Genomic DNA, 24,806 nt, shown 5'->3' with positions numbered 1-24,806 from the left:
TTCCTTTGGGCATTCCCCGTCTCGCTTCATCAACGTGGCAGAAAAATGTATATCTTATCTGTTTACCTATTTATATATCCCAAGGCTGGTACCAGAGGCGATTGGTCTCTGTACTGGTTTCAAACAGTATGCAATTCGTTTCAATATAAATAGTAAATATAAAGAAAACTAAATTACAAATCTTTGTTTTAAATAAAGTAAGCAAAGGAGACTGACCCGTTTGTAGTTTTGCATTTTATGGATCAAATCTGTTTATTCTTTTAGAAGCACAAAAACATATAGATACAAATATGAAATGCAAATGCAGTACATCACAGTGCTATAGATGGTATATATCTCTGCATCAGAAGCTCCAAGTCCACTGACCAAAATCTTCTAGGCTAACTCTAAATTTGCTCGAAGGAGCTTCAAAACAAACCTCTCTTTGGTAATAGCATTAGCGTGCAGGGTGCAACAAAAAACCTAACAGACTGGGAGTCTCGTGAATAAGGACCAAACAAACATACACGTAGAACGAAACATATTAACAATGCTTCCCCCACCCCGACCATATCCTCTTCCTGCCTCTCCATCATTCCAGCCTTCCTCCCACCGCCTCTCAGCCCTCTGACGTTTCTAAATCAAGCATTCTAGTCATGGTTCAAGTCAGCCTTAGGACTCTGAAGTAAGCTGGGCATGTCAACTCCGTGAATTCCGCAGATAGAATCTGCAGAAATGGCTTCCATAGTTCACTCCATTCCCCGTCCGCTGCTGCGAGGCCAATGTGAGTTTCTCCATGGCAAGAATAAACCAGAGTTTCTGGAGCCACGCGTTACGTCTCAGGACCCTATCCGTGCCTCACATGGTTAAGATCAGTTGTAGGGCTGCGTTGAGTGCTAGAGCCATCTGTCTCCCTCTCAGCGACTTCAAGGGAAAGGTAAGGGGATTAGGCAGCCCCAGCAAGATGTATGAAGGAAATCTGGGGATCTTAGTGTGAAACGCTGTGTCTATCTCATCTATAATGCCCTCCCAGCTTTGCATTTTGAAATACAAAGACAGTATTCCCAATAAAGCAATGACAGAAGTCGTGTTGTGGCCAGATTGAATTTATTTAAAAAAGGTTTACTCTGAATTGGGGGTAGCATGTTTGGGCTACCTGAAAATATGGTATCATTCAAAGCATTCATAATTGCCTGGCAAGCCTGCCTCCTCACTGAGGAGTGAGTTGCTGCCCCTCTAGCTCAGGTGTTCTGTAATACATCCAAGCCCAGCCAGGAGCCATTGCCATCCTATAGAGTGAGCACAACAGATACATTCCCAGATCTGAAAATCCCCTGTGAGAGTTTCCCTGAATGTCAGGTGTGCGCCTGTGGCTACTCCTGGCAGGTGTCCCGCAGCTCTAATCTCTTTTCCTTGCCTCTGGATTCGTCATCTATTCTGGATCGTGATTCAGGTGAAACACAAATCCTAAAAATTCTGCCAATACAGGAGTTTCACAAGTTCTGCCTTTTAAACTTCTAATGAATTCTATTGAATTTCATTATTTCAGGAAGGCTTTTTGTGGTGGTTTATTGCGGTTTGCAACCACCACCAAATATCAAAACGTTGATGAAACTTCACGCTCCTTGGCTTGCCGTTTGTGCCTTCGTTCCTCAGTTTTTCAGAATCAAAATGCTACAAACTGTAACTCCTCATACTCATCCTAACAGTTCAATTCAATCTCCTCACCACACCACTTGTCCAGCGCTTTATTTCTGAAACTCATCCCCAGACACTCCCCATCGTCAACGTGGCCATCTTACCCATGCCAGTTCACAACTTGTGATGTCTGAAGTTATGCTGTAGTGCCTGTTTGTCAGCAGGGCCGCCCCAGACCACTCCCTCTCTTTGGACCAGCACCCCCAGCTCTACAGGGCTTGACTGAATACTCCATTCCATGCCTGGCCCCCAGTGCCAGGTTCGCTGATGTGTTGTCCCCCAAGTTGCACCGACTTGGGGGGCATTATCTTTTGGGTTTTCTTCAGGTGCCCAAGCCTGCCAGTCCCTATTGTAATGCACTACCCTCAGATGAAACCCACGCCACTTCCCCTTCCTGGGCAGACTTTCCTTCACCCTCTTTAGAATACCTAGCCCCTTTCCACAGGCTTCCACGTGTGAGCCTCCCACTTACTTTGTGAGGTGTCATTGCTGTGGGAAATGATATGCCCTGCCATGCTGTACCATGCTCCTCACTAGCTCTCTTCAGTGCTGCCAAAGGCTTCATGGTGCTGTAGGTTTGCCAACTCCCATCCCCCTGGAGATATTGCTTATTTCAAAAAATATTCTTATGGTTTTTCCCTGTTTCAGTTGTTGACACACTTCTTTTCCTAAAGGGTGGCAGGATCAATTCAGTAACAGCTTTTGCCTTGTTGCGACCTTACACATGCTACCTAAGAAATTCTAGAGCACGCTGCAGCCCCATCTTCTGGTTGATGTGACGCACCGTACTTGCTAGCACTAGTAGAGGTGCGACTCGCCCTTCGCCCCACACTGCCTCCTCCCTGCTCCCTCCCTACAGCCGTGTTCATGCTCATGGCGGGCCACTGCAGTCCCACCTGGTAGCACCTCCTGCCACCTAACTCAAAACACAGCACAGCCTCGAGGTCCCTTAGTGAAGAATCAAGCACCTTCACCCTCTCCAGCTCCATGTGGTAGAAGAATCAAAAGCCCCGCTGGCAAAGGAGAAACAAATGCACCCCCATTCTTTCGGGCCCCAGAGGCCCTGAGCTGGTCTCTCCATTTTGATCTACCACAGGGTGGGGAAAATACAAGAATTCCTGCTGCCGCCCTGCGAGCTGCCTCTCTCTTCTGGGGCTCTTGTTAGGCCTACCCACGAACGGGAGAAGGCGCTTTTTAAAAACCTTTACAGCTCTCATCGCACAACACATGTAGGACTGCCAGCACTGCAGTTTTATCTGTAAGGGGCCAGAGAACACAAACGCACACCAAACACTCACGTTCACTGTCTGGGCATGGCCTCAGGCAGTCCACTGCCTGTTTATTTATCCCTGTCAGCTTCGTCCGATCTATAGGATATAATAAGATCGTAATGCGGCAGGTGGGATATCTTTCACATCTGTGACAGAGTAACCCCGTCCGACAAACTTTAAATCAGGCCCATAGTCTTTGAGGACCTTGCTCGTTCCGGGTTTGGCCTTAAACTATACAGTGGTGTGGACCTGCTCCAGGCCACCTCAGTACCCTCCAAAAGCTTGTTGCTCTCCATAATCTCACTGCCCTCCATCTGGAGTAGCTGGCTCTGACAGGGCTTGAGGAAGTGCCTTACAATTGCCTTATCTGGCTTTCTGTGTTTGGGGTTAGAGCCCTCAGACTCAGCAGTTAAACCCCTTCCAGTGTCAGGCATGCCTGGCCATACTTCTCTGTGGACTTTTTTAAACCAGAACATGTTCCAGGTCACAGTTTCTCCTTGATGCGATGCCTTGACCATGGTTCCTTGTCTCTGGGTGATTTGCCGTGGACTCCTTTTAAAAAGTGTCTGCAACTTGTGCCAGCGTCGTGGGCGGTGTCTCTGGCAAGTCGCTTTAACAGGAGGTCCATGGGCGCACATTTGATTGTGCTGTGAGGGGATTGCAGTAGGCCATCAGGATTTTTTGGAGGCACTGTTCAAGGTCCTCTCGTTGATCTACACTTTTTGTTTGAGTCTTGTTGAGGGTTCTCATGCAGCATTCCAGTTTCCATTAGTTTAGGGCCACGATGTGGTGATTATTCTGTGGCGTACCTCAAGGTTTTGGAGATAGTTTGCGAAGTCCGGGCCTTGGAATAGAAGTCTGTTGTCAGTTCTGATTACATGAGGCAGTCCGAGTTACCTCCACCACTGGGTATTTTTAGTGGTCCTCCATGATGACAATAGTGAATCTTCCATCGGCGAAACTCCCAAAGTCTAGGAAGAGGTGGATCCACGGCCTTTGAGCGCTGTCCTATGTGGCCACCGAGGCATGCACTGATGCGCCTCCAGTGATTTGGCATGAGACACGCTTGCCGACGGCCTCATCCACAAGCTCATCCATGCATTAGAACCAGACTTTCCTCCTTAGCCTGGCACCTGTCCTGGCTTTACCCTGGTATCCTTGGTGCACCATGTCAACCACTAGGGACCACAGTGTCCCTGGAATTACAGTGCTGGAGCCTCTCAGCAGAAGCCCATCCATGGTGTTGCTAAGCGTGTAGCAGAGGCGCCATAGCTGAGTGAGGACAGATTCGCCATCTGCTTTCCATCCCTTTTCCCCTGCCCAAAAAGTGGCTCACTTTTTGGTCGTGAAGGGCGTCAGCCTCCCTTGGGAGACAGGGGTCCATGCTGACTGCCATTCGGATGTCCTCAGATATCCTTGCCCTGGGGCAACCCCTTGCACAACCATGTTAAAAATGTCTTTTGCCCATTTGTCCTCATCGTTGTCATCCTTTTCCACTATCTGCATGTGCCTCAACAGGAAGTCTACAGGCATGTGTGCTCCAGGCCTATACGCCAACGTGACGTACTTCTGCAGCTAGACTGCACATCACTCAGTCCTGGGAGATGAGGTCCGTGAAGTACAGAAAAAGATAGGGACCACCAGCTTGTGGTGTTTTGACCCCGAAAACAGTGACCGCCTAGGTACAGATGAAAGTCCTATCTTGGTTAGGGCCCTTAGGGCTTCCGATAAGGTTGCTAGGCTCGGGATGAATTTGCCGCACTATGTGGCTAACCCAAGAAAGCTCTGTACCTCTCCTGCAGTTTTGGGCATTGGCGTAGTGCAGATGTCTTCTCCTTTTTCGTGTCAATCCGAAGGGGGTGGGGCCTGTCACTTTCTCTTTTATGTCCAGCTGCTCCGGCTTTCTCAGCTCTGTTTCAACCATAGGTTTAAGGTGGAAGGGGACACGTCGGTGGCACAGGCTTGGCGGTGTGGTAGATGTGGAGCTTCACTTGTGTCTCGTAGGTCGCCAAGTCCTCGGAAGAGGTTAGGAAAATACTTTATGATCTTACTCGGTAGGTTGGTGTGCACATGCCAAGGGAAGAAGACAATTCCCAGGTATTCCACAGTGCAGCATCCCATGAGGGTACTGGTTCCTTCCTTGGTGATGTGGAAGCGGATTTATGTTTTTTGGTTGCCTTTCTCGATGTCAAACTCAACAGCACTTGCTAGCCGCAGTGGGAATGTGCTGCCATATGCAGAGATCTTAGCTTTGGAGTCTCCCATCTGAGGGTGTGGTCACAGCTTCTTGTACTGTCCATGGTCCTTGATATTAACAAGGGCCCATGTGTGAATCACAGTGGGTAGTACCACGTCCCCGACCATGATGGTGCACATGAGGGCCAGCTTCTTGTACCCACTGTCGGGCGGGCAGTGCAGACATTAAATATGTCATCATCTTCACTTTCAGGGTTACCAGGGATGGAGTGGGGTCCTCTTCCATTCACATGGGACCATGGTTCACCAGGAAAGAAGGCCATCCTAACCTTGAACTTTTTCCCAAGTGACCACTAAACTGCTACACTCACTCAAAATACCCCGGGGGAGGAGTTGTAGCGACTATTTACCCAAGTAACCCCATTAGTGCTGTATGTAAAATACACGTGGGTTTGTGTTTTTCTTGTGACTATTATCTGTTACAATTTGCATTGTAGAATATTGAGAGAAGTGTACTTTAATTACATACTCAGCAACCTCAAAGTTCTCAACTGTTATTACTCTGTGCTTAACTTTGATCCCATGTTTTTTTTGTATTTTTAAATATTTTTTATTGATTTTATGTTCCAGTTATGTAATACAAGTTGTACAATTTTCAACCACAGGATAACCAAGTGCAATATCTGGTATCTAAACCATTTAACAATCACAAACCCCCCCAATAAGCACAAGACGGAACACTTCCAGTTTTACAGTATCATTTCTAACTGTACCCGCCATGAGTTTACCCTTTGCTATTTATCTTATAAAGGTATTCGCTCGTGACCAGTGTGGGCCCTATTTTGCATGCGTGAGTTCCCTGGCTGACTAACGGGGGCTCCATTCAGAATAATAAATGCAGGCAGCTGCCCAAGTTTCTACTCCTCGTGTGTCGCTGGTACTTCAGTGACGGAGATTTGACGGATTGTTGCTACAAGAGAGGGGGAAAGGGGTGATGCGCATGTGATGTGGTGCCTGGGTGCCCTATGGGTTTTATTTCTGTAGTGGGAAATGCAGGGTGATTTGTGTCGTAATTATTACAAGTGTGTGTTCCCACGTTCAAGGGGGCATCTCATCGTTTTTGGCCTCCAATTTTGTTACCAGATCTTCCCAGGTGGTGCACCCTGTGTGTTGTCGCCCCTCGCGTACCATTCTTTTTAGTACCTGGTGTTCAGTGCGAGCCCAACGTAATATTAGAGAGTGCCAGGATTTCAGGTCGGGAGCCTTGGGGGCTTTCCAGTGTATCGCTATTAGTCTTTTGTACATTAAAAAGGCTAGGTCTGTAAACTTGTGTAGGTATCTTTGTTTTTTTGGTCTTTTTCTCAGACCCAGTAGGCAGGACCTGGGTTCTGCTATCAATGCAAGCCCCGTTAACTCGGATACCTCCCCTACCACCTCCACCCAGACCGTTTGTATATTAGGGCAATCCCATACCATATGATAGAAGGGTGCTGACGGTGTTTTGTATCTTGGGCATACTGGCTCAGAGTCGGGAAACATACGTTTCAATCTGGCTGGGGAGAGATATGTTTGATGCATGAAATTGAATTGAGTGTACCTAAATCTGGGATTCCTTGACACGCCGCGGGTGTGGGACAAGGCTTTTGGCCAATCTGCCTATGGGATCTGGGTGGGGAGTACTGCGTTCCATCTCCCCCAGGCTTTCCCCGCCTGTGGTTCGGGAGTCTTGTTGAGGGTTTTGTATAGGTTAGATATTATTTTTATTTGGTCATTATATTGTAAAAGCTGGTGGATTACTGGGGAAGTCGCTGGTTCCAAAATACCTGCCTCCCATATTTTCCTTATTTCGTGGCATATGGCGTGGTATGTCAGGAACTGACCCGGGTTTATCTCCGTGAGGGCCTGGAGAGCCTCAAACGACATTAATTTGCCATCCTCAAAACAATCTCCTACTGTCTGTATTCCTGCTTCACTCCACACCCTCGCTAGGTAGGCTTTCTTTAGTCCACGCCTCTATGAACACTCCTAGCAGATGGGGTTTCAGGCTGGGTAGATAAGCTTTATAATATTCCGAGGGGAGGCCATCTGCCCCGGGCGCTTTGTTCCTGGTCAGCTGTGCAAGGGCTAGTTCTATTTCTTCTGTTGTTATGGGGGATTCGATTATATCTCTATCTGTTTGTGATAGTTGGAGCAGCAGGGAGTCCGCAAGAAAACCCTCAAGTTGTGTAGCTGTGCATGAGGTGCGTTTAGTGTATAAGTTTGAGTAGTAATTCCTAAACGTCTCGTTTATTTCTACTTGTGTAGTAGCCATCTCTTGCGTACCCGCACGGATAGCACCTATCGGAGCTTGCTGTCTATCTTCGCGGAGTAGCCATGCTAGCATTCTGCTTGATCTATCTCCTTCCGTTTGCAACCTAGTTAAGTAGTAGTTATAGTCGTGACAGCGAAGTCTGCTATCTACATCATTATATTTTGAGCGCTTTTCTTTGAGGACGGTGTTGGAGATTTCCCCTAGCGCTACCGCTTTTTCCGCTGTTCTTAGCTCCTTCTCTAGTTTGCTAATCTCTGCCTGTAAGGAGCGTCTCACTCCCCACGTAGTGGATATACATACTCCACGTGCTACTACTTTATTGGCGTCCCACTCTGTCGCCCGAGTTGTTGCAGACATAGCGTTTATTTCCCAGTATTGGCTTATAGATTTCCCCAATATTTCGGTGAATGCTTGGTCTTGTAAAGCCTCCGCTTGGAATCTCCAAGTGGGGACTGCCTGACGTGTCCTACCCCAGTTCAGTATTACTCTCAAAGGCGCATGATCCGAGAGCGTCTTTGCTAAGTATTCAGATTCAGTGACCAGTGCCCCTATTTCGCGAGTGCCCCATATTATGTCTATTCTAGTATGAGTGTTGTGTGGTACTGAGTAAAATGAATATTCTTTTTGTTCTGGATGACCTAGTCGCCATATGTCATGGAGTCCCATAACGTTTGCCCATTCCTGCAGGGGACCTATGGGTTTCCTATTGGTTAGTGAGCTCGGATAGGCACTGGTTCTATCCAATACTGCAGATGGGGTACTATTGAAATCACCACCCCAGGTGGCTAGGGCCTTGGGGTGGGACAACAATGTTGGAGTGAGAGTGGTAAGAAAACCCATGATGCCACTGTTTGGAGCGTATACCCCGACCACCGCCATTTGTCTGCCATCTAGTCTGCCTTCCACAACAACGTATCTCCCACCCTGATCTATCTTGTGTGATGTCAAAAGGAATGGAACTCCTGCCGCTATCCAGATTAACACCCCTATCAACTGACCACCCCATTTCGTGCGCAGGTCGCGTAGGTCCCCCTCTAACATGTGTGTCTCTTGCAAAATAGCAATATGTACTCCTAGTTGTTTGAGTTGGGCGTGCACTCTGGCCCGTTGACTCAGCGCCCCAAGACCCCTGATATTCCATGTTACTATGATATACAGGTTTTTAGTATTATTGCGGGAAGACATCATCTGGAATTCTGAGGGTGTATTGCTGTGTTAAGGATCTGGGCTCTAGAATTGGCCCATCTGGTCACTGCCTTTCTGTAGCTGGTATTTAAATATAGCGGGTGCAGGTGATCATTTTGTGCATTAAGTGATTCCGAAGCTTGCGTTTCTACTAAACTATTAACCCCAACTCCCCTTATTAAACCCCCTATACTACTTTCAACTACTGTGAAACTACAAAACTTAAAAATACGTGAAATAACCCATATCCAGTTGGATTTACATAGTGGGATTCTCATATCGTACAGATGTGGCTCTTATTAGGGGCTCACATCTTTCCGCGGACTTAGTCTGCTGATATCATCAGGCGCCCCACCTAGGCATGAGTTTATTCCCTCTGGCCCCGCCTGCCGATCGTATTCCGCCCCGTGTGCCCCCAATCCCTTAGCTTAGCGTTTATGTCAAAGATACATATTGTTGGAGGCACATTGTCCCCACGCCTCGGCGGTGCCAAAAAGTCTCTGCAGATTTCCAGGTTTCAAGCAACGATGCTGGCGGTCTCACTGGGCGTGTGCGTATAGTTTTAAAGTTCGTCAGCGGTTCTGGGGGTGACCTTTGGCCCACCTAGTTCTCCTGTTAACGTGGATGTGGAGCTGGCCGTGTCTGAGTCTGATGCCGGCTCTGGGGGTTTCCTAGCTATTGCACTGTGACTTTGCATGTGTAACGGCGTCTCTTTTAGCACTTTTGCTCTTTCTTCTGCTGCTTGCCAGTCATTGGGCTGGCCTCTGGTGCGTCTTTTGGATCGCTTCCTAGCAGCAGGAGTTTGCCATTTCCCTTCCCCTTCCTTGTCTTCCCGGGGGTGTGCTAGGCCCTTGGCGTGTAGCCATGTCCAGGCATCTTCGGGGTTTGTGAATATATGGGTGCGGTCCTCCATTACTACCCTTAGTTTGGCTGGGAAGAGCAAGGCATATTTTATGTTGTGTTCCCGTAGGCGTTGCTTAATTTTGATGAAAGAATTGCGTTGGTTCTGCACCTCTTGCGTAAAGTCTGGGTATGCGTTAATGTTCGAGTCTTCATATTTGAATGGTCCTTTACTGCGGAATTGTTGCAATATTGCATCTTGATCTCTGTAGTTCAAGAATCTAGCAATCAATGGCCTGGGGGACTGGCCGGGGGCCGGGGGTCTACCCGGAATTCTGTAAGCCCTTTCAACTGAAAAAAACTTAGATGGAGCCCCATTGAACACCTCCTTGATTAGCCACTGCTCTAGGGAAATTTCTGATTCCGGTTGTCGCATACTTTCTGGACAGCCCAGAAACCTCACGTTATTGCGGCGCGCCCTGCTCTCCATTTCCTCCGATCTCCTCCAGAGTACCTTCAGCTCCTCATCCATGCGCTGGATCTGCTTTTGGTTTCCTTGCGCTATTGGAGTTAAGTCGGCTATTTCAGCTTCTGTTGTTTTCACTTTTTCAGCTAGGCTTCGGTGGTCCACTCGCAAAAGGTTCAAGTCTTGCGCAACTGCGTCAATTCTTCTTTCCAGAGATGACTTAGTGTCCAATATTGCCTGCAATACTTTCTCGAACTGAGCAGAATGTGCAAGAAGTGTACTTTCTAGTGACTGTAGGGATGGGTTAGATTGTTGGTCTGCCGGCGTTAGTCCTTGAGTGGTTCGGTCTGAGTTCTTAGCTGCTTTGGCTCTACCGGCCATTTTGGCTGTTTCGAGATCTCCTCCCAAACTACAGTGATTTCGCACTTTTAGTCCACTTAGTTCGTTGATTTAAACTTTTACTGAGCGACCTGGGCGTGGTGTACACATTCGTTGTTGAGAGCGCGAGATTGGCCAGCGATGCCAAGGGATGTTGTAGCCTTATTTAGGCGTGTTGGTAGCCTGGGGCCTTGTATTCATTGACAAACGCTGCAGCCCTTGATTGATTTGGTGGTCCGGCGTTGAGTTCTCGTGGGACTGTCCGCAGGACCCACCGGGGCGCACGGGGAGCGTAGGAGCTGGAGGGGAGCACTCTCTCCCTCATGTGTGATGGCAGGGTTTGGTGCCAGAGGTTTCCCCAAATAGAGGGGGAGCGTATTTGAGGGCCGGGGGAGGCGTCGTCGCATGGGAGAGACCACAACGCAGGGCGAACGACAGGCGCCGCGGATGGGCTCCGTTTAGCAGAGGACAGTCGTGACAGGCGCCCACTGCAGGGGGGTCCAGCGCAGGCCAGGCGCCCGCAGCGTGCACCAGCCATCTGTACTGTGCTGATTACTAGGTCCAAGCTCACGGGGGCACACGGCCCACATCAGTCTTGCTCCCCTGCATTAATGATGAGGTGGGGTGGGGGGGGGTGTCCAAAAGTCCAGGAGTTTCCCCACAGCGTTGGTTTAAAAATTTTCACCCCCCCTCCAGGTGCCCTCCTCACCTCATTCCTCTTGCTCCTTCTTGGAATCCCCTGCGTCCTTCTAAACTGCCATAACGATAAATCTTCAATCCTGGGCAGGGGTGCCCCTTCTCTGTGCTTCTCTGGCGTGTGCACGCAGCTTCTGCCGCGATGACGTCCAAAATGGCGCTTTGACCCCTCGGGCCGGCACCAGCCTCGCGCGCCTCAGGGCTCCTTGAAAAATTCTCCGTGCGGCCCGCTTGGCCGCGGCGCTTCAGCCCCCCGGGAGCTAGCAAGCACAGGGGCGAGAGGCGGCCGAGCAAAGTGAGAGCGCAGTCGGGGCCGCAGGAGCAACCCCCCCGCTCCTCGCCGCGCCCGGCGCAAGCCCACGAGACCCGGCTCCGGTCCGCCCGATCGCCGAGGGGCGCGCGCCGCACACAGCGGACGCTCCGGTCCTCCCCGGACGGGCCGCCGTCCCAGCCGCTTCAACAAGGCTGCGGAGGGCGCCTTTCAGGATGTTTCCTTCGAGCCGGGGACGGAGCGCTCAAGTCAAGCGACCGTCCCGGCCGCCATTTTGGCTCCTCCCCAACTTTGATCCCATGTTATGAGCTAAAATATTTATCGAGTTGTCCTTCAACAGGCAGAACGCATCGTCAAGTAGGAGGCCATTTCTGAAACATGGTCAGTTTATCTAAGCAGTGAATGTGTCACTTAATTTAACTTTATTAAAGTAACACTTGACATGATTCTCCTTTTCCTTGCTGCTCTGTTCAGATAACCAGCCTCATCATTTGTTAAGTATGACTTCATAATTTCAGTGGTGATTCATAAAATCTTAGACGCAGTCCAGGGCTTAAAACAAGGTGGCTCCTACCTGGACCAGCCCAACAACATCTGATCTCAAGACTGACTGTTGCTTGGCCCTCTCTAGCTATTGGTCTTCGGTTTCTATGAATGTAACTCATTCGCCTGAGCTTTTGTGATGGGAAAGCACTCCAATCCAATTTGGCTGTTCCCTTTGACTGTACTGAGCCTTGAAAGAGGTGAGGCTGCTTCAACTCTATAGTTAAAGATGTAATATCAGCCGTATTGGAAATGGCTGCTAGTACATCAGGATCCCATTAAAGAACTAACGTGCTAATTTAATAGAAAAAATGTACCAGCTGTAGGTGCCATGCTGGTGATCAAAATCACTTTAAATTCCTTTACCTTATAAGCAACAACCTGATAACGATATTTTTTCTGTGTTGATACTGGTACAGGTGAAGCCCCAAAAAGCATTTTTTTATCCTGGTAAGCCATAGCCGCTAAAACTGTAAGAGGCTTCCGTATTTACATTTTTTGAGGTTTGGATCAATGAAAGGGCTTTATCATATTTTAAAGTATCCGTCACATTTGCAAGATTTGTCTTGGTATTGTTCTGCAAATGCAGACATAGTGGTTTGAAAAAAATATTGCTCAGTTTCTAGTGTCCCTTTTCTTTTTCTTTACAGCTTACTTTGAGCAGGTGAAAATGCCAGCAAGGGGACTGCTGAAAATTTGGATGGGATTTACTTCGGGGGAGGGTATGGGTGCCGCAGCATATAGAACCTCCCCCTATGCACAGAAAGCAGTTGGTCAGGGGCCCGGCACACAGCCTTTGCCCAGCCTGCACTTGATTTCACCAGGCAGCAAACTACGGGCCCGGTATTCAGGGCACAGTGTTTAGGGCACAGTGTTCCCACACAGGTTAAATCTGGGTGTTGGGACACTGGACCTCTCGTGATCGAGTGTATACTGCTTTTCCTCATTCATAATCATAATTCTGGTTTATTACACAGTGTTTACCACTGTTGGTCAGAACACCATCTGTGAAAGTGGCAGCTTGGACAATGACTCCTGGGATCCATCGCCATACGTGGATTTGCACTTTTATGAAGCCATATATGCCCTTTGTATGTAACCTATTTATTGATAATAATAAATGTTATTCAAACAGTACACTGTCATGTATTAAGATGCAAAACGAGGAAATCGAAGAAGGAATTAAGATGGAAAGGGGGAAAGAGTTGCTGGCAAAGTCAGCAGTCTTGGCTTTTGTATGGTGAAAACAAGCACACACATACCCTCACTCCCATGCCCCTAAATCCAACAAGGTCAGCATCAGTACATGCTTCTTTGGGAGCAAGTAAACTCCCCAGCTTAACAGCGGTGGACAATGCGGTATACATCTGTGTGACCTTGGATGTAATATCAGTCCGGTCTGCCCAGTACAGGAGACTGCTTCCTCCCCCCCCCCCGTATCAAACTCCATGTCCGCACGCAACTTCTCATTAATTTGCAGCCACCTATCAGTCTAGTACAGGAAACAATAAGCCTATCCTAACTCAACAAAGCAGTGATAAGGCACTTGCAGGGGAGAGGAAAACAAGGCTCTTGCAAAGCATCTAATAAAATGAGATTTACATTACTTGGGCCTAGTTACACATTAGGCAAATGTTAAACTCAAAATGGCTTCCAAACAAATACAGTTCACATAGGTAAATACATTGGTTATGTTTAAGGAAGATATATATTTTCTAGCTGAGTGCGTTTATTATAATTCAGCTAGATATATGGGTGGCTCTCAATAAAGTAAATATAGCCACTTACTACTGTCAATTAATAAAATGCACATGGATTAATGTGGTTAAACACATGTTAAGTATATACGTTGCATATAAAGTGGTGGAGCTCTGAATTATGCTGATCCACTATTAAAGTTGACATGTCATATATTAGGCGATATCTCGCCCACCAGTATCCAAAATACATCAGCTGCCTTTAGCCAATCCAGATCCCAACTGTCCCATCATTTAAAAAAAATCATGACAGTCATTGTGTTTGATTGTACTTTGTAGGTTTTTTGATCCAACCTGGCCCTCTATTGGTGCCTTTAGAATTTTGGATTCCAGACTACCCCAGTGTTTGTTGCTTTGTATACCAGAATGTCCCATTATTTGATGGTGCTTGTGGAGTGCTGGATTCCATCATATCCATGCATTTAATGATGTATGAGTGATGATGTGATTTCAGAATTTCCTTGTTTTAGTTGGTGTCTAGTTCGGTTTTGAGCTCTAAAATGTTCATTTGTCTGATGGTGTCTGCTTGGGCTTTAGGTTACAGATCATCCATTAGCTTGAAAGTACCTAGTTGAAGTTTTTAATGTCAGCTTGTCCTCGTCCTTTATGGTGATTGGTAGAATTTTGCTTCCCACATTTCCACATGTTTGATGGCAACTGGTCAAGTTTTGTATTTCATACAGTCCACATGTTTTGGCAATGTCTGGTTGTACTTTTAATTCCAAACTGTCCCTCTATTTAATGGTATGTAATTGGGTTCTAGATCTCAGACTGTCAACCTATTTGTTGGCATCTGCTTGGATGCTTGATTCTAAATTGTTCTCACATCTGATCTTATCTCGGGGGCGGGGCTTACTGCCATGCTGTAAAGTTGCGGGCGGCGCAAGCTCCTCTCGAACTGTGATCCCCTGACCCGCTACAGCAGCTGCACTTATCTTCCAAAGCCCACTAAGTAGTCGCTAGGGCTTGGGGACCCTGGGGCTCCCTAGGATCCCTGAAGGGCTGTGTTGTGGCTCCAGGAGGGGCGGATTTCTGCCCAGGTGCGGCTCCCCTTGCTTCTCCAAAATGGCAGCCCACCAATGATAGTTTGGGCCACCTTTGAGGAGAGGTGCCTGCAGAACTCAGGCTGCGCTGCCCAGGAGACCTGCTGTCGCTTCTTTCTGCCCCTCATAACTCAGAGGGAGCTAAAGGGGCTTTGAGGCCCACCCGGGCTGATTGTATCAGGGCATGCAGAGTGACGGAGGTGGATTTGGCTGTGCGGCTGGTCCCATCCTATCTAGAGCGTCCCTTGGGGTGAGAAGTCACCGGCTGGAGCAGCTGTTTTGGAAGCAGCGGTGGACCTTGTGGGAGACTATTTGTGGGGAGGCAGGCTCACCAAGGAAGCTTGCACCTCTAGATTTGGATGCATTTTGGGGCACCAGCAGCCTTGAGGCTACGACGACAAGGCTGAGAAAATCCCTGTCCTTCCCCCTGATATCCCTGGACATCGTTGGAGGCTTGCAGGAGGGGCTACCCCAGGACCTACCCTATGACTGGCCTGGCATTGATTATAGATTAAGCCCTTGCCCTTATGCCACCTGCCACCCCCCCCCCCCAGTCTGGAGTCCTGGACATTAATATTATGGAATGGGGGAGTTGTTACCATTGGCTGTATTCCTGGAGGTGGTGGTGCGATCGCTTTGTGGCTCCTGTGTTCACATGGTGCCCAGGTGGGCCTTTCATCCTGCGGCAACACCATTTCCCAACCACTGCTTTGTGCTACTACTGACTGGAGTGATGGTTCACTTTGGCACACTTGAATATAGCGATGCTGGCGGATCGGGGCAGATTCCTGGCAGCTCGTGGCCCTCACTGGACACTGCTGAGGAAGACTTGGTACTCGATAGTAGAGGGTTGGAGTCGACTGAGTTTTCCTCTGACTATCCACGCTCTTGCTTGCTGGTCACCCTCTGACACCAATTTGTGAGGGCCCGCTCAGCAGACTGCTTCTCGGGACTATTTGTTTCTCTTAGGCATCCTGGGGCCTTTGCTGGTGGTTGGAGGTGCAGTTGCCTGTGCCCTTCTGACCTATTCCTGATAGTATATCTCCTGTTATCAGTGCACCTGTTGCATCCCAAACTGATTGCAAAGATAAGGTCATCCTAGTGACAGCAGTGGCGTTTCTTCCTTTCTTTTACCTCTCCGATGGTCGGAGACACTGTGGGCGCACTCAATAAACTAAGGAAGAAGCACACTCAGGCACCTCCCGGGATGGGATCAAGTAAGACATGATTGGTAGAGATACTTTATCATTGGATAATAAGTTTGATGAGTTGTTGGGTGCGATAGATGCCTCTGGGAAGTGCCTGTAGGGGAAAATCGACTCCATAGACGCTGAACCCAGCTTTATTCGTGAAGACTCTAGGAAACTGTTACTGCATTGGAAATCACTGCGCAATCCATGGCACCCGCTGTGAAGACTGTGGACCTTCACTGCACTGAGTTGGAAGCCCAAATGAGGCACTTGGCTACTCAACTGGACGATCAAGAGGGAAGGGCCCGCCGGAATAATATTTGAGTGGTGGGCCTCCCGGAACGATTTGACTGCGATTCTTTGTTGGTGTTTCTCGAGGATTGGTTCCAGGAAGTTGAGGCCCTGGAGGGCCTGTCCAAGAATTATGCACTGGATCAGGTGCACTGCATGCCTGCGCAGCCTCCTCGTCTGGAGGCCCTGCCTCACCCAGTAATAGCTTACCTCCTTCACTTCTGTGATAGAGACCACCTTCTACAAGAGGCCGGCGCGCATGGCTATTCATGGTAGAAAATGCCAAGGTTTCCTTTTTTCCAGACTTTACCCCCCAGGTGCAGACCCAAAGGCCCCCGTTTATCGCAGTTAATAAAAAGCTGCATGGCCTGGCCTTGCTCTATTCCCTATTGTTTCTGGCACAACTGAGAGTCCAGGCAGAGGATCGAGTGCATTTCTTTATGGAATCGGCAGAGACCTGGGACTGCTTAGAGTCGTATGATCAAGGTACAATACACCTGATGCTGCTGGAGTGCCAGAAGCTCCCCAGACCCTGGTGGCAGAGGTCCTGTGGTAGAGGTATGAACCAGCCTACCAAACTACAAGCAGCATTGGAGCAGACAAGGGTGATGGAAACTTCTGCCTCCCTTGGGGTAAGTGAGGACTCTTTGCAGCAGGCATCCTCAACCTGACACAGTTCTACTACTGACTCGGGGAACTCTTTGGTGCCGGAATTAAGGGTATATTACCCGAGGTCACCCCGGGCACTGCTGAAGACCTTGTCTGACAGACATCTGATGTGCTTTCCTAGAGGAGTTAATAAAAGACATACTGGAGCTCTAAAGCAGCAGGTGCAGGATTCTTATTGTTGTTGAGTTCTACTGTTTCTAGATTTGCACGAGCTGGAGTAAAGCTGGTCGAGAGAAGGGTTTTGTGAGTGCCGTCCCACTGCATTGGACTGCTTATACGCTCTCTCACTCTCCCTCTGGAGATGGTTGTTTCTTCCCCCACGTAGTATATACTGTTACAGGATTCGTTTGTTTTACTGTTGGGAATTAGTTGAGTCCTCAGTGTGTTAGTTGTGGTTTGGACGGGATGTTGTACGTCACAGTCCTAGGAGGGTTTTGGGGATTTGTGATTTGGGTTTGCATGTTTGTTTTTATTGTTTTGTTTTCATTTTTATTGAGGTATATGTGGCACAGAATGATCTGGTAAGTGCTTTGTAAAAGGTACCCAAAATGCCTGGTGGGGGGTGGGAGGGCTCTGTGAATATGTCCCTAGGGAGGTTCTCATGACATCTCAGATTAAGTTGATCACGTGGAACCTGCTGGGCCTCTCCACCCCCTCTAAATGGTATATTGTTCTAAACTACCTGAACCGCAGGGGGTGTCAATTGCGTTCCTACAGGAAACCTCCCTTACGGGCCCTGAGGCTTTGGCCTTGCGCAAACGATGGAGGGGGGCCAGCTCTATGCTACTAGTTATTCAGCTTATGCATGAGGAGTATTGGTTTGGATCTGGCCTGGCGTGCCCTTCCAGTGCACAGAGTGTTATCAGACCCTCATGGAAGATGTGTGTTGATGTTAAGTAAACTGGCAATGGCTGCTCGCTCCTGGGTTGCCAGTGGGCCCTTATTGATTGTTGGAGAGCATGGAACCCAGACGCCCGTGAATATTCCTACCGTCCAGCTTTGGAGGTGTGGCTTAACAGAGTTTATTGTTGTGGGGTGTCGTATGGTAAGGTTGTTTTATTACAGAATATTTAGCAAAGATGTATTCCGACCACTCCCTTCTGCTGTGTTCCTCCCAACGATCCCCACCCAGGCCAAGGGTCCTCACCAGTCATTTGAATCTTACACTGCTCAAGCATATTTTCTACCTATTGACTTGATAGTGAGGTATCAGCATCCTTGCCGGGGTGGAATGGCAAGCCATGAATGTGGTGGTTTGGGACTTCTGTATCTCTAGCAATATTGGGGTACATGCCCAGCTACATTCTTATATACAATGACAAGAGGCAGTCATTGATTGTCTTCCCCAGGTCCTAGAGGGAACTTCAGAGGGTAGGGAACGTATTCTAGAAGAGCAGGAGTCACTATTTGCCCTAATTGACAACATGCAGCACTTTAGTTATAAAACCTACACAAACAGGGCTCACACAAAGAGACAAATCAGGCAAAATGCTAGCCTGGTTTTTACAAAGCGAGGTGAGAGGGCATACTTTCTCCAGGTGAGGGACATCTCGGGATGTGATGTTTTTAGGCAAGATGGGATTAATGCTGCATTCCTCCATTATTATCGGAACTTGTACTCTGCTAGAACTGGGGTCCATGAGGTTGAAATGCTTAACTACAATGATGTCTCCTCACTGGTGGCTCTGTACCCAGGAGTGGCAGAGAGTTTGAGTCTGGGTGTGGACATTACAGAACAGGATGTCCGGGCTCAATTAAGGAAATGGTGAGGGGCAAGGTCCCTGGGCTAGATGGTCTCCACATAGAATTTTACGTAATGTATGCCACAGATCTTGACCTCAGATTGGTGACCCTATATAACAACACCAGACACAGGGGGTATTCACTCCCTCAACGCGTGAGGCAGCAATAGTATATTTGCCCAAGAAAGACAAGGACACAATCCTCTTGGACTCGTATCATCCTCTCCCGATGCTTAATGCTGACTACAAGATACTAAGTAAGATACTCCCTGACCAGTTATTACCAAATATGCGCACTGTTGTCCACCCTGACCAAACCGGCTTTGTTCATACCTGTACCAACATGCCGACATCTGTCAACTATTACTCACTCTGGACCAGTGGGAGCACCGAACACCGGATTCTGTAGTCATATCTATCGATATCAGGGACAAGTTTGACTCTTTACGGTGGGAGTTCTTGTATGCCACCTTGCTTGGCATGGGTTGTGGGATGCCCTTCATTAAATGGACGAGACTCTTTTACATGGGCCTGCTGGTTCATATCTGTACTGGTTCTGTGATTTTGGAGTCATATGAACGAGGCATTGGGCAAGGATGTCCACTATTGCCTTTGCTATTTGCTCCAGCCCTAGAACCGTTTACTCAGATGATATGGCAAGAGGCTTCCTATCTGGTTTTACCCATTTCTTCCAATTTTCTCTACCTTTTATTGTACCGGACAGCATACTCCTACAAATGCGAGGCAATGGCTCAGATCTGAAAGGAGCGTTGGCAGCCCTGGTGCAGTTTGATCACTACTCGGGTTTGAAGGTGAACTGGAGTAAATCCTGTATCTTCTCTCTTTGGGAAGATCACTTAGGGCATAGGTCCATATCAACCACCCCGACTCTATAGTGGAAGTATTAAAATGACGCACCCATAGAAACCTATGGGCCTCCTTGTACTTTGCTGCACTAGCGTCAACATTTTTGAGGCTTTTGCAGCAAAGCGCCTCAATATCATCAAAAATGTTGACTCTATTGGCCTAACGACCACCATGGTGCACCTTATTGTAAATATGAAGCACCCATGGTGTCGTTAGGTGGAGAGGGGCGACGCAAGAAAACTGGCCCTTCAGCATGCGCCAGTTTCTTGTAAATATGTCCTTTGATGTTTTGATTAAAACTGTGCCTGTACTTGATGGTGTCTGGCGATGTGTTTGATTCCACATGACCTATTTTTGGTAGTATCTGGTTGAGTTTTGGGTTATGGACACTTCCTCTGCTTGTTGGTGTAGAGATGGGTTATGTGACATCTTCCAGAGTAACCCATCAATTCTACACCCTACCACACAACCGTAGGTGTGCGTCCTCTCTCAAGGGGGATGACAAAGCAAAACTAAGCCCACAGAGGACAAACATTCTAAAATCGCAGAGCTTTTTTCTTTCTTTTTCTCGCCATCACAGCTGTCCCAACTGTTACCTGGTTCTGCCAGAGATTAAAAATGCACCTCTTCAAAAGCAAGAAGGCCTTACCGTGCCTGAAAATTCACTTTCTGCACTATACTGCCCTCATCCTGAAGATTTCAAGCTAAGCTTATCGAAGAAATGCCCCTAGATAACCATAAGGTCTAGCGCTATAGACTTAACAGCACAAGCATAGGAAGTGGTTTCTTCTTGACTGGAGTAGAAGGATAAGATATGCATGCATACCAGGCCACAAGTTTGCCAGACGCCCCCTAAGCCTGGCGACTGGTGTGTTTTTCCGCTTTACATCCTGGCTTCGAAGAGTCCCATGAGTAAATGCAAACAAAGATCATGTTCAGTCCTGAATAATTCATGGCCTTGACTGTAACTAATGCACTGACTTTCCACATGTGGCTTTAGTGTTTATAGATCGAATTGGCTGCCAGGGAACTCTGCCATGTGTATCCCTTTCCGCTGTTTTAATGTAATTTTGTATTTATTCATTTTTGTACTGCTGTGTAGCTCCTGCCGAGTCACAGCCAAGTGTCTGAGTGCTCTATGCAGCTATGTAAGTCCTGAATTACTGTGTTTAATTTTACCACAATCACCCCCACACCTGAAAGGTCTCTGGATTTATCCTTGCTATCCATATATCCTTCTCTTTTGTGTCATTCCCAGACTTTAGTTTTTCACCCCTTTACTCTAGTTTTTGTTACGCTACTTGTGAGCAGTTGCATCATGTTATATTATTTTTTGTCTCCGTAGTCTAATGAAGCTTCTCAGAGATCTGTGTGTTAACATGACTCAGACAAACAATCAAAGAAGATCCCATTGCTGATAATTCCTACATTCCATAAAACCTGCATATGAGGCAGGTGTTTCTCAGACAGTCAGATTCTGGAATAAACAGCCACATCAAATCAGATCCTTCAAATACCATTTGCGGTTCAAAAGAGCTGTTAAATCCTGGCTCTTCCCATAATCTGACTCAGGTGCCTCTAGGACTGCATCATCAAGTGGTTTGTATAAGCAGCTTGAGAACCTATCCTTCAATCCACCACATGCGTAAAATACACTCATGCGCCACTACATCAGGTCTGGAGCACACTCTCTGGACATCATGCAAGACACCAGTACTCAACACTACTAGATGACCCCGCTACCAACACCCTTCTCTCATTCAGGCACCACAGAATCAGAACTGTTGAGCCCTGCTCTGCAAAGCGCTTCAGATGTTGACATGAAACATGGCTGCGCTATTAAAATGATGCAATACAATACATAGCAATAAATACAACTATATGCAACTAGTTTGAATCCGTGTGGCATTGCCTCCTTATCCTTAGACTGCCCATGAATTTAGTACCACTGTTTTGAGTGATATTAACCTATGGTGCATAACATATATATATATATATAGAGAGAGAGAGAGAAAGAGAGAGAGAGAGAGAGAGAGAGAGAGTGTGAGAGAATTACTCCTGTACTGTGCACGATGTCTTTATTTTACCGTGCCCCACCACCCACCTTCAATCATTACATCTATTCACTTGTACATTCTGTGTCTGTAGTGTGAATTCGGGACACATAAATGTGGTAACAGAGCACGGTTGCAGCAGGCGCGGAATCCGCTATCTGTAAATTGAATCTGTGAACTGTAGGTTAATCCACGGTTAATCCACGTGCTTCTGCGGAAGCGCTTTGACGGGCTATGGTATCGAATCGGACCTGTCACCGAGAGTGTGAACGGGCCCCTTCAGCAGGCCATGAACTTACACTGAGCTTCACTTCGAGTTTGGAATCTAAGACTTGCTGGACGGACATATTTCAATCGAACTAGCCTTAGACGGATCTATATTGCTGGAATTCAAACACATGGCCTGTCGGTAACTCGGTGGTCTGTGCAGCAGGCTCGTTATTTCACAGGGTAGGTTCACCCTTATCTGTCTCCGCTTACACGGAGATGTCTGTACAGAAGGCGCATTGCAGTCCTGCTGTTTTACCAGTCCCACAGGAGTCCACAAACTCCACGAAGACAACGCGGGCGCGCTGTTTTTAACTTGAGTCACGTTTGTAAAAGCACACTCGAGCTTTGCCGGAAATGTCCTGGGGGTGGCGGCAGTTAACGGCTGCTCTAATGCGCTCCATGTGCTGCTCTCTGGCCTCTCCATCCTGTGAGCCGGGGTTGCCACAGAAACGGGTGACATGCGGCCGGGCTGTTGCTGGGCATGCCCAGTGCCGGCTGCCTGGTGTCCTGTGTCAGGAGAGGAGCTGCACTGAATACCGGGGCTGCACACGGGACCTCCCTCTGCAGAGCATAGACTGGTCTGCTGAGTGAGGAGCCTCGGAAGCATCACTCGCCCTGCACACAGGAGCTGAGCCCACGGGACTGCAGAGAGAAGTTACACACCATACTCACAGTCCGGCTGATACCAGCATCTACACAGTGCAGGGTGGTCCCCGTGTCTGCGTCGTGAGAGGAGCTGCACATAAGAAGTGCCCAGAGCAGGGGCAGCTCCCAGGTCTGCCCAGGACAACCCTGAGAGGGACCGACCCGGGGACCTGTACGGAGATGCACACAGGGGCTCGCCAGGATGGTCTCTTTGGAGAAGTGAGATGCCGTAGACTTGGATAAGGGCGTTTGTAGGGCTGGGGACCTGGCCCCATGAAGTGGTTTTGGGGCCAGTGAGCGGCCCCTGCGAGCCGTGAAGGATGCTCGCCTGCCTGGCAAGAGGAGGCTTGCAGGACATCCTGCAGGAAGGCTTCACCGAGGTAAGAGGCTTCTCCTGTGAATACAAGCTCGTACAGCACCATATAGTTCCTTATCCCAGAGTGGACCTGTCCGCAGCAGGCCATAAGATGTGTACTTGTAGATACACCCTACAAAGACTTCAGTAACATTTTGTACCAACTTGTGCCTCACTTGCTCATGCCATATTATGGTGTGATGTACTTATTTTATGTTGCCATGCATTACTGTAGGTGAAAATATGATATGTTATGCTAGGCAACGTTGTGTTATGCTGTTTTGCTACGTAATGTTAATCTGTGCTCTGTCAGGCTGTGCCAAGCGATACCATGCAACACGATTTCTAGACTGGGTTAATTTAGGATAGTTTGTAACTTAATTTAAAATAAGTTTACTTATTTTGGGGCATGTTACTTTTCCGCAGGTTGGGTTATCGTGGGTTATTTTATGGTAGGTTAGCTTAGTTTAGTTTATCTTATTTTACTATAGCTTATTTTATATTAGCTTAGTTTAACTCATGTTAACTTAGTTTGGGTTAGAGTACTTTAGTTTGCTTTAAGTTACTTTACCCTTAAGTTTAGGATAGGTTTGGTTTCCTTAGGCTAGCTTAGCTATGGCTAGGGTAACTTGTGTTACTTTACTTTACTTTACTGTAAATAGGATTACGTTAAGTTAGTTTACACAAATTAGTCTGGGTTATTTTAAATAAATTAGTGTCGGTTACCTTATGTTTGGGAGGTTACCTTACCTTAGTAGTGGTTAGGTTAAGTTGAAATACTTTGATGTGTGGTTGTTACCTTAACTTTGGGTAGCTTAGCTTGGGTTAGTATAATTTGACCCTGGTTAGGTTACATTCGGTTAGTTTAGCTGGGTTTAGTTTGGATTAGGTTAGGTCATTTTATGCTTTATTTGCTTTTCTTAGTTTACATTGGATTAGATTAGTTTAGCCAGGTTACTTTAGTTTATGCTACAGTGGGTTATGTTAGCTTGGGTTAGTTGGTGTCAGGTTAGATTAATTTGGGTTAGGTTAACTGAGATTAGTTTACCTTGGGTTAAGTTAGGTAAACATATTTTAGATTGGGTTACCTCAGCTGTGGTAAAATTAGCCTACACTAATTTAGATTAGTTTACTTTACGTTATCTTTGCTAAGCCTAGGTTAGCTGATTTTAGGTTAGTTTAGCTTGGAGTTTGCAGCTTCCTTGGGTTGGTTTAGTTTCTAGTTCATGTTAATTATTTTAGGTAATCTTAAATGGTGCTAGTGTTTGTTACTTTGGATTAGTTTGGGTAAAAGGAGCCACGGGGTGAATTAAGTCACAGTAGATATAGAACTCCAGCTGACATCATCAAATAAAGTGTATTCTACCATGTCTGTTGGTGGTACTTGCTAGAGATACAGGACTCAAAGAAGTGAATTGTTTTTTTTCTGTAGGCTGGGTAGTCCTTTTATGTTAGGTTAGACTATGGTGTGTGATAACCTTCTTTGTTCTCGCTCCTAAGTGTATAACCTGGGAATTATGCATGTTTAGTCATTTCTTGAACCTCTCTCACCTATGCTGTCTTTGTGACATTGCATTTCTTTGTTAACACTATTGTGGTAGCTTAAATGTAAATAGAAGTGACTGCACACAACCCTGTACAACACTTGACGCAATTAGAATTGGCCTAGTTTGGCATACAATGTGATTTATTCCCCCACACAATACACTACATACCCTAGGACATATCAGTAACCTAGACAAGAACACACGACCAAACATAAGCCATGCCATAACGTGTTACAAATCTATTTAAAAAGCATGTTATTCTGTAGGAGCCGTACAACGCGTATCATCGTTTATGTGAGATAAGGATGTAACATGTACACGTTATATACAACTTAGCTCAGTACATTACGGTACTATAACAAAACTGAAGCCTACTGCCAGTTCTGGACAATGGAAAACTTTGTTGCTGATGCGGAGTTGGCCGGCGGTGCACTTTGTGAAATTCACATTGTTCGTGTACCACGAAAAGCTGCTGCGTTAGTCAGTTCAAATGCCTTGTAAGTAGGAGGACAGAGGCTTTTTCACGCGGTTTCCAGTACGTG

General features: G+C 47.3%; 1 protein-coding gene across 9 annotated transcripts in view; it reads left to right on the top strand.

Annotated features, from left to right (window-relative positions):
- The window catches only part of DIXDC1 (DIX domain containing 1), a 523,962-nt gene that overhangs the window by 93,994 nt on the left and 405,162 nt on the right, over window positions 1–24,806 (top strand). Inside the window, exon 1 of one of the 9 annotated variants that reach the window (XM_069224987.1) lies at window positions 22,205–22,742. The exons of 5 other annotated variants lie outside the window; for them this stretch is intronic. In XM_069224987.1, coding sequence (XP_069081088.1) covers window positions 22,683–22,742 — 60 coding nt within the window. In that variant the 5' untranslated portion in view covers window positions 22,205–22,682. Of the gene's footprint in view, window positions 1–22,204; window positions 22,743–24,806 lie in introns of those variants that run through there. 3 more of the 9 variants (XM_069224996.1, XM_069224992.1, XM_069224997.1) reach the window with 3 other exon arrangements.

The sequence above is a fragment of the Pleurodeles waltl genome, chromosome 3_1, assembly GCF_031143425.1.
Source record: "Pleurodeles waltl isolate 20211129_DDA chromosome 3_1, aPleWal1.hap1.20221129, whole genome shotgun sequence".
Classification (NCBI taxonomy): domain Eukaryota; kingdom Metazoa; phylum Chordata; class Amphibia; order Caudata; family Salamandridae; genus Pleurodeles; species Pleurodeles waltl.
This window is presented reverse-complemented; position numbering and strand designations above follow the sequence as displayed.